At 37.7% G+C, this 15,287-nt stretch overlaps 1 protein-coding gene across 1 annotated transcript in view; it reads right to left on the reverse strand.

Annotated features, from left to right (window-relative positions):
• Positions 1–15,287, reverse strand: part of C7 (complement C7) — a 67,767-nt gene that overhangs the window by 40,041 nt on the left and 12,439 nt on the right. Inside the window, exons 2-6 of the mRNA XM_008052530.2 lie at positions 13,781–13,836; positions 11,989–12,064; positions 8,513–8,654; positions 5,208–5,355; positions 4,008–4,146 (exon numbers count right to left, since the gene is read on the reverse strand). Coding sequence (XP_008050721.1) covers positions 4,008–4,146; positions 5,208–5,355; positions 8,513–8,654; positions 11,989–12,064; positions 13,781–13,836 — 561 coding nt within the window. The remainder of the gene's footprint in view (positions 1–4,007; positions 4,147–5,207; positions 5,356–8,512; positions 8,655–11,988; positions 12,065–13,780; positions 13,837–15,287) is intronic.

The following is a 15,287-nucleotide window of genomic DNA, read 5'->3' on the forward strand; positions in this document are numbered from 1 at the left end:
GAAGGATCACCGGAGCCCAGCAGGTTGAGGCTGCGGTGGCTGGGAGCAGCCACTGCACTCCAGTCAGGGCGACAGAGTGAGACTCCGACTCAAAAAAAAAAAAAAAAAGAATGCGCTAGGTTTCAAAGTTCTTCCTTGTTGTATTAAAAAGTATGAGTGGCCGGACTGGGTGGCTCAGCCTGTAATCCCAGCACTTTGGGAGGTTGAGGCGAGTGGATTGCCTGAGCCCAGGAGTTCAAGACCAGCCCAGGGAACTTGGTGAGACCTCGTCTCTACAATAAATCAAAAATTAGCCAGGCGTGGCAGCACGCATCTGTAGTTTCAGCTACTTGGAGGGCTGAGGTGGAGGGATCGCCGAAGCCCAGCAGGTCGAGGCTGGGGTGGCTGTGAGCATGCCACTGAACTTCAGATTGAGCGACAGAGTGAGACTCCAGCTCAAAAAAAAAAAAAGAAAGAATAAAATGTAAATTTTTTTTAAAGTATGAGTACATAGAATGTACACATCATCAAAGTGGCTTTCTCAGTGAGAAACAAAGTTTGCTCTGGATAAACCATGCTGAAAACCAAACAAGAGATTATAAGAGAGACTGACTGATTCTGTTTTATGTTTATTTACTGATATTTATGTTCCAATAAACCAAAAGCCACCTTTCACTTCATAGAGAGATGAATACCCAATTCATCTCTTAGGTCTTAGGTCAATTTAATTGAACCGTGGAGGACATTCACTTTCTCCATATCCACATCCAGCCTGACTGACTGCCTGTTGCTTTCACCTCACTTCCCTCAGACCGGATCCTCAAAACATCTCTATTCCTTACTAGATAACAGGCTATAATTTCCCTCTACACTGACAAACACCATCACATTTGGTGACTAAGAAGGCATTTTAGATGTCAATCTAAAAGCCAAGCCCTGCTGAGGAAAACGAATGTCAAGATCATGCTGTTATTAAATTATTCCTCTTCTTCAGAAGGGCAGACTTCCTTCATGTCTACCTTTCAACTAAGTAAGAAATGCTCTTCCTTGCTATTTTCTCTACTCTGTAACTTTCTAAATTTGAACTTTCAAAAAAATCCATGCAATTCTCTCCATTATAATTATGAAAGCATTAGCAACACATTCTTCTAACTCCAGAGGGAGAAAACAAATTATCTACCTATGCCTACCTTACATTCTCCCTTCTGGCCAACGTTTAAATTACAATACTTGTTATTCACCATATTGAATTTAGAGCTGAAAGGAAATTAAATGCAATGCATGAGGTGACTAAAACATAACAAAAATAAAAGGCTGTGAGGTCTAACAGACCGCATCCAAGTTCTACCATTTATCAATTTGATGGCTTGGAGTAAGTCACCCTCTGAACCTTGATTTTTATATGTATAAAATAGTAAAATACTACTTACCTTTCAAGGCCATTGTGAGGGCCATTGTGAGAGCCTATACTAATTGGCTAAAATAGTACAGATGCCACAGTAGATATTCAAAAACTGATTATTTTTCAGATGTGTTTTACTTTTCATTTTCATGATTCAAGAACTCACTTGTAACTAACTTATTCTCTTGTATATTGGAGGATGATGAGTTTGCTATTTATAATCAAAGCTGCTTTCTGGAGAGGGTTAATTGAGTAAGTAAAAGGCCCTTGTGTCTGAATACTGTAACAGCTTTAGTTTACAAATTTAGAGTAATAGATAAAGAAAGCTGAATTGGATATTTCTGGAATTCTGGGGAAAAGGGAAAAAAAGAAATATGAGATCTTGGAAGGATCTTGGAAGAAGATCTTGGAAGGATCTTGGAAGAAGAGTGCAAGATAGAGCCTAAAACAGGATGGGACCAGACATTTCATTTTGTTGAGACTGTGGAAGGATGTTTTAAGATAGAAGATGCAAACTGTTATTGCTTGAATGTGTTTGGACTACTGAACAGAAAATCTCTTCTCTATCTTCCTTCCAAATCTTCAGGAAAATCCCCTAAAGACATAACTGTTTTTGCGTGAATAGATTTTGTGTTGAAATTGAGGAACAGGATGAGCTTAAATGTGTATGACAGAAATAGCATTCACGAGACAGAAGCCTGGAACCAAAGGAGACGTGAGATCATAAGCAAAATATAAAAATCAGGCAATATCAACATGAGCAAGAAAGTGGATTAGAGTCCACTTTTCTATGTTGCTGGTGGAGTATAAATTGACCCAGACATTTTGGAAACCTTACCTAGTAAAGTTCAGTACATACATATCCTACAAAGCAGCAAAGTGAATTCCAGGTGTATGCCCTGGAGAAACTCTAGCTCATTTGTATGGGACTCATGCACAAGAACATTCGAGGCATTTTCATAAGAAAAATTGCAGCCGGGCTCGGTGGCTCAGCCTGTAATCCCGTGCCTTTGGGAGGCTGAGGTGAGTGAATTGCCTGAGCCCGCAGGTTCGAGACCTGCCTAGGCAGCAAGACCTCATCTCTACAATAAATAAAAAAAATCAGCCAGGCGTGGTGGTGCATGCCTGTAATTCTGGCTACTCGGAAGGCTGAGGCGGAAGGATTGCCGGAGCCCAGCAGGCCGAGGCTGCGGTGGCCGGGAGCGGCCACTGCACTCCAGTCTGGGAGACAGAGTGAGACTCCAACTCAAAAAAAAAAAAGAAAAATTGGGAACAGCAATAAAAATGCCACCTGCACCAGCACGAATCAATCTCAACAACATATTTTGGAGGGAAAAAAATAAATCCTAGAGGAATATACTATACAAGTGAGGGACCCAAAACAATGCTATAATTTATTTATAAAAGATTGTATATTTATTCTTACATGTTTAAACTTCAGTCACCTTCAAAGTACTCTCCGCTTGATGCAATAAACCTATCGAGATGCTTTGTCCACTACTCAAAACAGTTTTTGAACTTGTCTATTTTGATGCTTCTTAGTGCTTCTGTTGTTTTTTGTTTCACCTTTTCCACATTGGCAAAATGTTTCCTTTTGAGGACCTTTTTCATCCCAGGAAACAAAAAAAAGTTGCTCAGGCTGAGATTGGGTGAATAGGAAGGGTGGAGCACAGGGATCATGCCGTTTTGGGTCAAAAATTGCAAAACACTCAGAACTATGTGGACAGGTTGTTCATGTAAATCACCAATCACAGAATGGGCCAACGCGCTGAAAGAATATCCAGAAAAATTCACTGAAGCCAAGCACAGTCTCTCACAACAACACTAGCTGGTATACTGAAGCCAACAAGTTTCTAGAGCACTTACCTAGCCATGGAAGCCTATACTACAAGGGGCCTGCCTTCCAAAAAAATAATTCCAGCCTCTTTTTGGTCCTTCTTGTATGATTCTATTTATATAAATGGCAAAAAACGTGCAAAACTAAATCACAAATTTTATTTGGAGACAAAGATATATAAAGAATAAACACTTACAGAAAAACAAAGATGGTTAGTACAAAATATAAGACAGTGGTTGCCCGTGTGGTCGATGGGATGTGATCAGAGCGAGGCATAAAGAAGCCTTTAAGTCATTGACAATATTCTATTTCTTATGGTGGGTGGTAGAATACATATGGGCATTTTTTTTCAAATTGTACATGAGTGTTATCCTTGCTGTTTTGTATAGGTAAAATATTTTATGATATTAAAATAAAAGCATTTTTCAGTGAGCTGACATTGTGGCAGTGTAAGGAGATTATTATTATCAATTATAGTCAGGGTCTTGAATCTTAACACTTGTAGAAAAGCAGACAATATGGCCTTGGGACCACATAGTGCATGGAATTGAAATTGAGGCATAAGGATATATCAGCCTGAATGGTACAAGTTAAAAGTATTATTGCCCTGTACCCAAAAGCTAAAGAATGTGCACTTTTTAAGTCTCCATAAAACATTTATAAAAATTGAATATATATTATTAAACCATAAGAAAATTCTCTACAAGTACTAAAATGTCAATATCACATAAATAATGATCTCTGACAATTCACAGATTATAAATCAATTACATCAATGTGATTAAGTACCTGGAATGTGTAAGAGAGGACATTTCCACTCAGTCTGTAGAACTCTTTTCCATCCCCACTAAACACCTTTCTGCATTGACCACCAAAACTTTTGGTATTGATGACTCTGTTCCTAAACTGGTCAGTGAGTGCATTGTAACTGTTAGAAAGAGGAAGAGGAGGAAAGAAAAGGTAGTTTAAAAAAACAGAAATAGTACCTGCTGGGGGAAAAAAATATATAGTTAAGCACTTCTTAGAGAGAGTTCAAATAAAGAGAATAGCATCCTAATGCACACCATACATTATACAACTTCCCCTGCTTGGTATAATAGCTAAAACTAATAACTGGAAAAATCCAACATTCTTTCAGTCTAAGAACATATTTGGGACGCACACTACCCATTGTATCTATGGCAACAGCTGGGTTTGAATTGAATCTATAGATAAAACCAACACAATTAAGGTTACTCTAGAGGAGAGAGCTCTCTGTAATAAATTTCAACTAATTGTTAGCATGCTGAATGGTACACTCTAAAGTAATTTTACCCTATTTCTCTGCTAGTAATTTTAAAATACTATAGAAAAATCACGCATCTATCTCTCTGAAATAGACTATTTTAAAGACTCAAAACTTTAAGTCATATGACCCCTAAAAGTTCTTCAGAATTCTTTTTGAAAAAGCAAACACAGAATTTTACCAACTTCTTTTGGAAATGAAGGTTCCCAGCTACTTTAGGCAACCACTTTTCAGCCTGGGTATTAACAACAACACACTTGTTTCTCCCTTCTCTCCTGTTCTTTTTCTATTGTCTCTTTGTTCTCTGAGTAGCCTATATTATTGAATTAGTCTCCTCTCTCTCTCTCTCTCTCTCTCTCTCTCTCTCTCTTTCTCTCTCTCTGTCTGTCTCCTTATCCGCCCCCGCATAAGGTTACCAACAGTTTAGGTTTCCCTGAGACTGAGAGGTTTCCATAGATGCAGGAATTTCAGTGCTAAAACCAGCACTGTCTCAGAACAATGGTTGCTCTACATACTACCACGTATATTTACAGGTATACAGGTATGAATTTTTTTAAATGTTTCAGGATGTGGCAAAGAGCTCTGAGCTGATGAAAAGATTTGACTCTTAGGTTGTTTATTGGTAGACTTATCAAACCATACAACAAAACAAAATGTAAAACTATAACCCATTAATGTACTCAGAAGGCTGCCCATCACCTTACCCATTTCCAGTAAGTTCTACATTGGGAGGAGGTTTATCAACATCACAGGAAGGTCTCCTTTCTGCCTCCTCACATCTGTCTTCATCAGCACTATCTTCTTCACAGTCAGAATCACCATTACAAACCAATGATCTGCTGATGCACTGGCCTAAACACAAGAAAAACTCACATGCAAATATAAAAGAGAAAAGGGAAACACTATCCACAATCAAAAAGGTTTGCTTGCCACCCCAAACACTGCACTAATACACTAATGCAAATTTGAGGTAGATCTTCAGAGTGTCTAAGAAAGGACTACTGGTTATTTGTCTCCATTTTATAGCACACAGAAATGATAACTAAGCCAGAACCAAAATTGAAAATAGACCTGAACTCAAAATTTCAGGATATCACCAATAATCATCAAACACTTTGTCTATATCATACAGGATAAAGTATCCCTCTGCCCTTCAACTTTCAATTATTTTCCATAACAATAAGATGAAAAAGTTGAGATTTTCTTGGTGATTCTAAGAGCTTACAAAAGAGAACTCAGTCAGAAAATAAAAATTCAACATTTCTTTCTTTCACACCTATTCTGTGTAAGACACCCTTCCAGGTGTTGTGGTTCAAATATGATTGATAATGATCTTTACAAGATATGAATAGACATTTCTCAAAAGAAGACAAACAAGCAGCCAACAGATACATGAAAAAATGCTCAGCCTCAATAGTCATCAAAGAAACGCAAATTAAAACTACACTGAGATATTACCTAACTCCAGTCAGGATGGCCATCATCAAAAACTCAAAAAACAACAGATGCTGGAGAGGATGGAGCTAAAAGGAAACACTTCTATACTGTTGGTGGGAGTGTAAATTAGTACAGCCTCTGTGGAAAACAGTGTGGTGATTCCTAAAAGATCTAAAAATTGACCTTCCATATGACCCCGCGATCCCCTCACTGGGAATATACCCAGAAGAACTCAAATCACTCTATGAAAAAGATACCTGCACATGTATGTTTATCGCAGCCTTGTTCACAGTAGCAAGAACATGGAACCAACCATGTTGCTCATCAAAAGAGGACTGGATAAAAAAAATTGGTACATATACATGATGGAATATTATGCAGCCATAAAGAAAGACAAAATCATGAACTCCACAGCAACCTTGATAGACTTAGAGTCTATTATACTGAGTGATGTATTACAGAAACAAAGAACTGAGTATCGCATGTTCTCATTCATTAGCAAACCTTGAACAATTATAGTAATACTATAAGAAAAGGATTGGCAGTAGCAAACTGCTGGGGAGGGGGGAGGTGGGATTGGCAGTAGTGGAAATCTGCTGGGGGAGGGGGGCACACCTCATCAACAAGAATACCTGCATAATCAACATTTGTATACCTAACCCTGAATTGTACTCCACATCTTTAAAAAAAAAAAAACAAATAAAAAGAGAAAAAAAAAGAAAATGATTTTTACCAAACTTTTCACATACTTTGCAATCCACTCTGCAATGGTCATACTGGACCATTGCATAAATTGAAAGCCAAGCTTTCTATCATCTCCAATGATCTTACTTTTTTTTTTTTTTTTTTTTTGAGACAGAGTCTCACTCTGTCACCCAAGCTGGAAAGCAGTGGAACACTCCTGGCCACCACAGCCTTGACCTGCTGGACTCAGGCAATCCTTCCACCTCAGCCTTCCAAATAGCTGGAACTACAGGCACGTGCCACCATGCCCGGCTAATTTTTTTATTTATTGTAGAGATGAGGTCTCGCCAAGTTGCCCAGACTAGTCTCGAACCCACAGGCTCAGGCAATCCTCTCACCTCGGCCTCCCAAAGTGCTGGGATTATAGCCACCACGCCCAGACAATGATCTTACTTTTACAGTTTTCTCTGCCTAAAAGAATTTTCTCTACCTATCTCCTACTTGTCCTTCAAGAGTCAAATTAAACATTATATTCTCCTGAAAACCATCCCTACCTCAAAAACTATGATGCATGTTTTTTCCTCTATATCTTCATAGGATGCTTTGTGTACAACTGGTCTCGTAGTATAGCATGTACCCCACTTAACTGTCACTCAGTTCAATGCAGCAAACATTTATTGTGAGTCCATTATGTACCCGGCACTCCAGATGCCACAATAAAAGAAATATAATCCATTTCTTCAAGGAGTTCACAGTCCAACAAGAGAGACATCTAGGCCAACAAATAATCCAGATTCCAGATGGCACAATATACATAAGAAACACATAGGAGTGATTTGTTAATTAGTCCTATCAGTTGAGAATTTAGGGAATACTCCCTGAAGGAGATGTCATCTGATTTGGATTTTGAAAGTAAAATAAGAATTTGACAGGAATCATTAAGGAGTACTTCTAACACAGGAATTAATATATCCTATTCTGTTCATAAAACTTTGATTTTTAAGGGAAAAGACTGTGTGTTTCATTTTCATATCCACAAGCCTCATCACTATATTTGGAACATAACAATAATAATAAGTGTTTATTAAATTTTGTTGAATGAATCTGACTATGTAAGTGTAACATAGATAATATCAAATAATACTCAATGCCAAAATTATGTTTCAAACACCCCATGCATAAGGGTGACCTATTTTGTTTATTTTGATTAACTAATTAGAGTTGCTTTTCTTGTAAACATAAAATTTGGTCAGTAACATTGTTTCTGCCCAATCTCTATGTATATACCTGACTCACTCCACATCTTCACCAAATATGCACTGAAAAAAATTCTTTGGGTCTGTCAGTAGCCAGAGTGCTACTGAAACAAGTAGAGAGTATTCCCAGCTTTATTATCAGATGTCTCGCCTTACACTGGAAAAAAATGATTGCCGGGTGTGTGATAAATCTACCAAAAGAAGCCGGGCTCGGTGGCTCAGCCTGTAATCCCAGCGCTTTGGGAGGCTGAGGTGAGTGGATTGCCTGAGCCCGCGGGTTCGAGATCCGCCTGGGCAACTTGGCAAGACCTCGTCTCTACAATAAATCAAAAATTAGCTGGGCGTGGTAGCGCGCGCCTGTAGTTCCAGCTACTTGGAAAGTTGAGGCGGAAGGATCACCGGAGCCCAGCAGGTGGAGGCTGCGGTGGCCGGGAGCGGCCACTGCACTCCAGTCTGGGTGACAGAGTGAGACTCCAACTCAAAAAAAAAAAAAAACTACCAAAAGAAATCCTGCTGATATTTGAAGGAAATTAATTTAGAAGCCAATATATAAACTCAGTATTCCACACATACATATTGAGCAAGTTAAACAAATAGCATTTGAATTTATAGTTTTCATGCTGACAAATTACCTGAAAAACACCTAAAACGCTCTCCACATCCCTCCTCTGTTGGACATCCTCTTGTAGGTTCACATGATTGTGTTTCAAAAGCACTTCCAACACAGGGATGGCCCCCATACTGTCCATAAACAGCAATTGACCGCCTGCGAGTCTAAACACAAAGCAAATAGTGCTGTTACTAAGAAATCTTCAGTTCTTTTTATCTGAGTAATAAAACCTGAGATAGATTAATATGATTAGAGAAACAATGTCTAGGAAATTGTTCTGATGTTATACAGAGATAAAAACCTCAAAATCAATAGATACACACACACACTTATCCTTGAGTTCGGTGACACTTGAGTAATCATTTATAGAGAGCTCAGCTAAATATTTACTTCAGGACTGAATGCAAAATTTAAAAAATATTTCAGTGAATCTTTAGGAAAGTAACATGAGTTAAGCTTAACCAGTAGACATGTAAGCAAGTAGATTACAATATAGAATCTATATAATATTTTTACCAAACTGTGTGTACCAAGAGCTAATTAGAAGAGATGAAATTACTTTTTTTTGAAGAAGGGATAAAGGTACTGAGAAGGGAGGTAAGAAGAATCAGAGTTAGAGAAACCTTCAGAAAAGAGGTGGTAATTGATGTGAGCTGAACTGTACACTTTCTTGAGGAAGAAAAGCCAAAAAAATTTTTTTCACAGAGAAATATATTAATATGGAGGTCAAATTTACAAAGCAGAAGCCCAAGTATTTCAAAGGTAAAGCCACATCCACAATGTAATTTTACTAAACAACCAAAAACACTGAGCTTTGAAATGGGAAGTATGTTAAAAAACAAACCTCTACAGGAAAAGAGTATAGGAAAACTGAGGAAATCATCAAGCTAAATGAAAAACTTACAACTAGTTTGTCCTAACAAATATAGACAAATAGCTTTCTATTTGTCTTCCTCTCCACTAGCAAAGAAGTGTCTTTTAGACCTCTTCCTGTATTCACCTCTTCTCCAATAATAAAAACTAACAAAATCTGGGGTTTCTGAGGATGTAAACTATAAGCAAAGATCAACAGGAAAGAATCAGTGTGCACAGCAATGTTGAATTTATCCATCCGTTCTAAATTGGGATTCCTAGGGACAAGGGGGTCACAGAAACGTAATCTGACTCTGCCCAGGTTTGTATCACCCAGAGCCTGGCTCTGGCGCCTTTTATTGTGTCTAAGCAGAGGAGCCACAGAAATGTATGAGTGGGGAATGAAGGCCAGTAAAGTTTCTTGACATGTTTTTACTTTCTGCTTTTAATTGATGAAGACATCTCTCATGTGTGGCTTACCAAGGTGTCCTTTTCTGAGGTTCCAGAGGACAGATGATGTTGTTTGCATAAGGAGTATTTTCCGTTTGCATCACACCGGGTTGCCCTTGATGATAGCAAATTTTCAACAGTCTCATTCTCACCTGTCAAATTCTGATTTTACAATCTCTTTTTCATTTGCGCTTTTCTCTAAATGAAAATTTTGTTTTTATAATCTAGGGATGTATCCAATTGCATAATGGCCTTCACACAAAGAAAAACATACTTATATAAAAAATACTCTCTATCTTTCTGCATCTATTTAGTGTTCTTTCTTGTTTTAAATTATAGAAATGTTTCATGTGCTTGATGTTTCTTTGACTTTTTCCTGCTAATGTACCTGTTTGCCTGAAATTAGAGTTATATTATACTTGCTGGAAGCCAAATTCTTCATTTGTGCAATTTGTTTTGAAAAGATCACTCATGTAGCTACTAAATAAAGGCTTGATAAAAGTGATAATAATGCTGGTTCAAAACAGAAGTTGTCCCCAATAAAATATGATTTTGTTATTTTAATAATTTAAAAATTATTTTTAAATATATGTTCTTTTCCAAACTGGATGACTTTAAAACTACTTCACTATTCAGCTGTTCAGATCCTTTAAGGTAAGCAGTCTATTTCTAAGACTTTATCCTCAGAAAATTGGGAAAGAGGATAGATATTTGTGTACAAAAATGTTTACTAAGTTTTATTTAAATAAAAAAAAGGAAGCAACCTAAATATAAAACCATTAAAAAGTAGAATAATAAGAAAAGTATATCTTGGCAGGGTGCAGTGGCTCATGCCTGTAATCCAGGCACTTTGGGAGGCCAAGGTGGGAGGATTGCTTGAGCCCAGGAGTTCAATACCAGCCAGAGCAAAATGGTGAGATCTTGTCTCTACAAAAAACTCTAAAAATTAACTGGGTGTTTAGTGTGTGCCTGTAGTCCTAGTTACTTGGGCGGCTGAAGTAGAAGGATCACTTGAGCCCAGGAGGTCAAGACTAGGCAACAGAACGAGACTCCAACTCAAAAATAAAAAATAAAAAGGTTTATCCAAATAATGGAACGTGTTACTGCTGTTAAAAGTTATTATACTGATAGTATAATATTAGGTTAAGACAGTAGACTATAAAACTGTGATCAAATAATCTTATTTTTAAAAATTATGAGCACACAGAGAGAAAAAGTACATAGAGCTAAAAGAATAGATACCAAATGCCATCACATTTGTTTCTCCTAAGTGGTGGAATTATGAGTAATGCTTTTTTTAAAATATCTTTCTGTATTTTCTTCAAGAACATTTCACGATAAGGAAAAAAAACCAGACATTTTTAGAAGCACTCTATAATAAACTCAGATCAAGTCTAGCATTTTATTTGTATTACTTAGGAATTAAACTTTAAAACATTGCAAAATGTTTTATTTTTCACGATCTTTCATTATTTGTGAAGTAAAACCAAGCATTTTGTTATTTGCTAGTTTGTTTGAAATGAGAAGGAAAGTTGACCTCAGTGAATATAAAACAGTTTTTTAATTTTTTACAAATTTTATTTCATATTATTTCTATTTCTCTAATAGTTAAAAAGTTAGTGAGTTGCCTTCAACTTTTAGTCTGTGTATATTTCTAGCTCAAAGGTAAGATCTAGAAAAGTCCTTCAAGGTCGGGCACAGTGGCTCAAGCCTATAATCCCAGCACTTTGGGAGGCCGAGGCAAGAGGATTGCCTGAACCTGTGGGTTCGAGATGAACTGGTCAACATGGTGAGACCTCGTCTCTATAATAAATCAAAAAGAAATTAGCTGGGAATGGTAGCACATGCCTGTAGTTCCAACTACATGGAAGGCTGAGGCAGAAGGATCACCTGAGCCCAGCAGGTCTAGGCTGTGGTGGCTGGGAGCATGCCACTGCACTCTAGCCTGGGCAACAGAGTGAGATTCCAACAAAAAAAAAAAAAAAAAAAGTCCTTCAAGAAAAATGAATGTAGAAATTACTTTATTACAATATTAATTATTAAACAAGTTATACTCTTCTTCCTTCAGAATACTAGCAAAATTTTCAAGAAATATTAGCATTAACTTTTGAGCATTCAATCATCAATACAATTTGAGTCATACTTAAGCTATTTCTGCATATAAATAATCAAATAAAAAATTTTGTGTGGTTTTACCTGAGTCTTTGTACAGCCATTGCATTCTGACCAAGTGGCATAGGAGTCCCACTGGCAATTGACCGGAGAGGAGGCACTGCCATAATGTCAAATTGTCCATCATAAGGCGAGTTGGAAGACAGGGAAAGGACGCAAAGAAAATTGAAAATAGTCATAAATAGTAAAAAAAAAAAAAAATCTGTTTCAAAATTTTTTTCTAAGAGACACTAAAAGCTTCCCAAAATATACAAAAATCTATTAGGTACTATCAAGACACTAGTGTTATAAAAACAATAAAAGAGACAGGTCATTGACTGTTACTCAAGAAAAGGACAGAGACATAGATGTATAAACAAATAAGCATAAAGCAATATATCTAATCTGATAGAGTTTATATCAGAAATATGTACAATATAATATGTTATGGAAATATAGATAAAGGAGCATTCTTAGTTTATGGGGAGATGGGTAGGTGAGAATAGACAGGAGAAAGGTATTATGACCTGTGAAGGGATTCCAAATGATGAATTGAAGAGTTACCCAGAAACTCTTAACTGAGTGGCAAGATGCTTTAATAAGTTCCTGTGAGAAGCGGAAACCTAAAAACTGGCAGAAACTAAATTGACAGGAATTTCAACGTTCGAATGCTCCCCTTGTTCATTTAAGCCACTTCTCAGGCACACACCCATGTAGGGCAATTTGAGCTTAAACAGTTTCTTCCACTCAAATAAAGTACATGTGAAAATGGAGAATTGACTCTCATACAATACAAACTCTGGCCATGTCCATGGAGGAGTTCACACGGGTTAGTTCTGAGAGATTAAAGAAGCCTGGCCTAAAACAGTGCTCTACAAGGGATAAAGGAGCCAGGACTCCTGATTTCTGGATTCCTGGTATTTTCCTAAGGGGAAAGAGTCAAGTTGATTCTTGCATATCATGTCTTAAGGCTGTCTGAAGGTAAAGACTCCCATTCTAGAGCATGTGCCACAGGTGCTCAAATAGAACCAATCTTGTTAACCTGTAGATTTTATATGACACCAATGATCAAAATATCTGAGTATTTTTGACCCTGAACAATCTGAACTTACTGTTATTTCTCTAGTCTGTATCCCAGGGAAAGGCAGAGGCCTTCCCCAAACACAGAGACTTCGGAGAGGAACCTTGCTTGATCTCTCTGTGTTTCCACAACAACCTGAGCAGGGCTCTCTCAGAATCCCCGATACCATAGTATTGCAATGAACTGTCTCAAGATATGAATCACACAGCAGACACCCAAGGGCTATCTTGCCCCTCTTTGTATCATGAGTACCTAGCACAGCCCCAACACATATTCTGATAGTTCCGTGAAGTGAACTGATCTGGCTCAGTCCCATAAATCTGACAGGAAAAGCACGACAAAGTCATGAGTAAAGGGTTCTGATTCTATTCCAGACTTGAGTCAATAAAACCATTTTCTTAAAAAACTCTCAACCTTTAAAACTCAGAGAATGTTTTGCAAGAATTACATTTAAAGATAAAATACTACTCTTAGATAAACAAGTCTGCTGTGATTCTCTGAATTATAGGTAAAACCATGGTACTAGGACAAAAATATTGAGTTAAGTTTTGTCTTCAAGTTTCTTTCTTACAGGGAAAAATAAAGTAAAATAAGAATAACATTAAAGCACAATTTGTTATTATTTCCTTTTTAAAAAATATGTAAAGAAAAAACCTGTTGGAGGAATAAACACACTCCAGCTGCAATGTAAAAATCAGACGCTACTAAAAAATTTCCTAAAAATTAATTTCCACACACTTTTTTAAAAATTCTCACCTTAAAAAAACTTGGAACTCTCTTGCAAACCCCACCAAAATGAATAAACTTATTGCCTAGAGAAGAGAAACAATAAAATGTTATTTTAGCTAGCTTACACTTTTTAACTATAAATTGACAATTTATAATTGCATGCACCTATGAGATACAAAGGGATGTTATGATTTATAAATACAATGTAGAATAAATGTACAATACTTCATTACTAGCTATATGCACCACACTGTGCAATAAACTCAAAAAATAAAGCTAAACACATTTCCCCTGTGATTTTGTACCCTTTGACCATCATCTTCCAATTCCCTCCAGCCCCCAGACTCTACAACCACCATTCGACACTCTGCTTTTATCAATTTGAATGTTTAGACTCCATGTATAGGTGAGAACATGCGCTATTTGCCTTTATGTGACTGGCTTATTTTACTTAGCATAACGCCCTCCAGTTCCATTCCTGTTGTCACAAATGACAGAATTATCTCCTTTTGTTAGGCTAAATAGTATTCCATTGTATGTACAAACCACATTTTCCTTATCCATTCATCTGCTGATGGGCATTTAGGTTGATTCCATGACTTAACTCTTATGAATAGTGCTACAATGAGTGCAGACATGTCTTCAACAAACTGACTTCAAATCTTTTACTTAAATATTCAAAAGTGAGCCGGGCTCGGTGGCTCAGCCTGTAATCCTGTCCCTTTGGGAGGCTGAGGTGAGTGGATTGCCTGAGCCCACAGGTTCGAGACCTGCCAGGGCAGGCGAGACCTCATCTCTACAGTAAATCAAAAAAATTAGCCAGGTGTGGAAGCGTGCGCCTGTAGTTCCAGCTACTTGGAAGGCTGAGGCAGAAGGATCGCCAAAGCCCAGCAGGTCAAGGCTGTGGTGGCCGGGAGTGGCCACTGCACTCCAGTCTGGGTGACAGAGTGAGACTCCAACTCAAAAAAAAAAAAAATTCAAAAGTGGAATTGTTAGACTACATGATAATTCTATTTTTAGTTCTGTGAGGACCCTCCATGTAGTTGTCCATAATGGCTGTACTAATTATATTTCCATCAATCATGTAAAGGGTTCTATTGCTTCCACATCCACACCAACATTTCCTCTTTATGATAATAGCCATTCTGACAAGTGTGAGATAATATTGTTAAAACCAAAATTCTAAATCCGAGAGACCACCAAAGAGCCAGCTCCGATGCAAACACACGAGGGTCTTTAGTCAGGCTCAAGTCTGGGCTCACAAACTGAAACCGATGCAGCGGCTTGAGCTTGAGAGCCCCGATTCAGTATAGTAAGCAGTTTTTATGCACAAGTACAGAGGGAGAGACTGGGCGTGACTGGTTTTTCCTAGGTTTTGCAACATTAACCAATCAGAAGAGGTCATGACCCAGAAACCGAAGTCTGCGGACCTTGCATAGTTAGTCCCCAATCAGGTCTGCAGTGATGTCAAGGGACAGGGGTGCTTGAGATTGGTTGGTTTGTTTTTGGTTTTGCGCGGGCTCGAGTTCAGTTG

Source organism: Carlito syrichta, unplaced genomic scaffold (assembly GCF_000164805.1).
Source record: "Carlito syrichta isolate Samal-C Ts95f unplaced genomic scaffold, Tarsius_syrichta-2.0.1 Scaffold279718, whole genome shotgun sequence".
NCBI classification, from domain to species: Eukaryota; Metazoa; Chordata; class Mammalia; order Primates; family Tarsiidae; genus Carlito; species Carlito syrichta.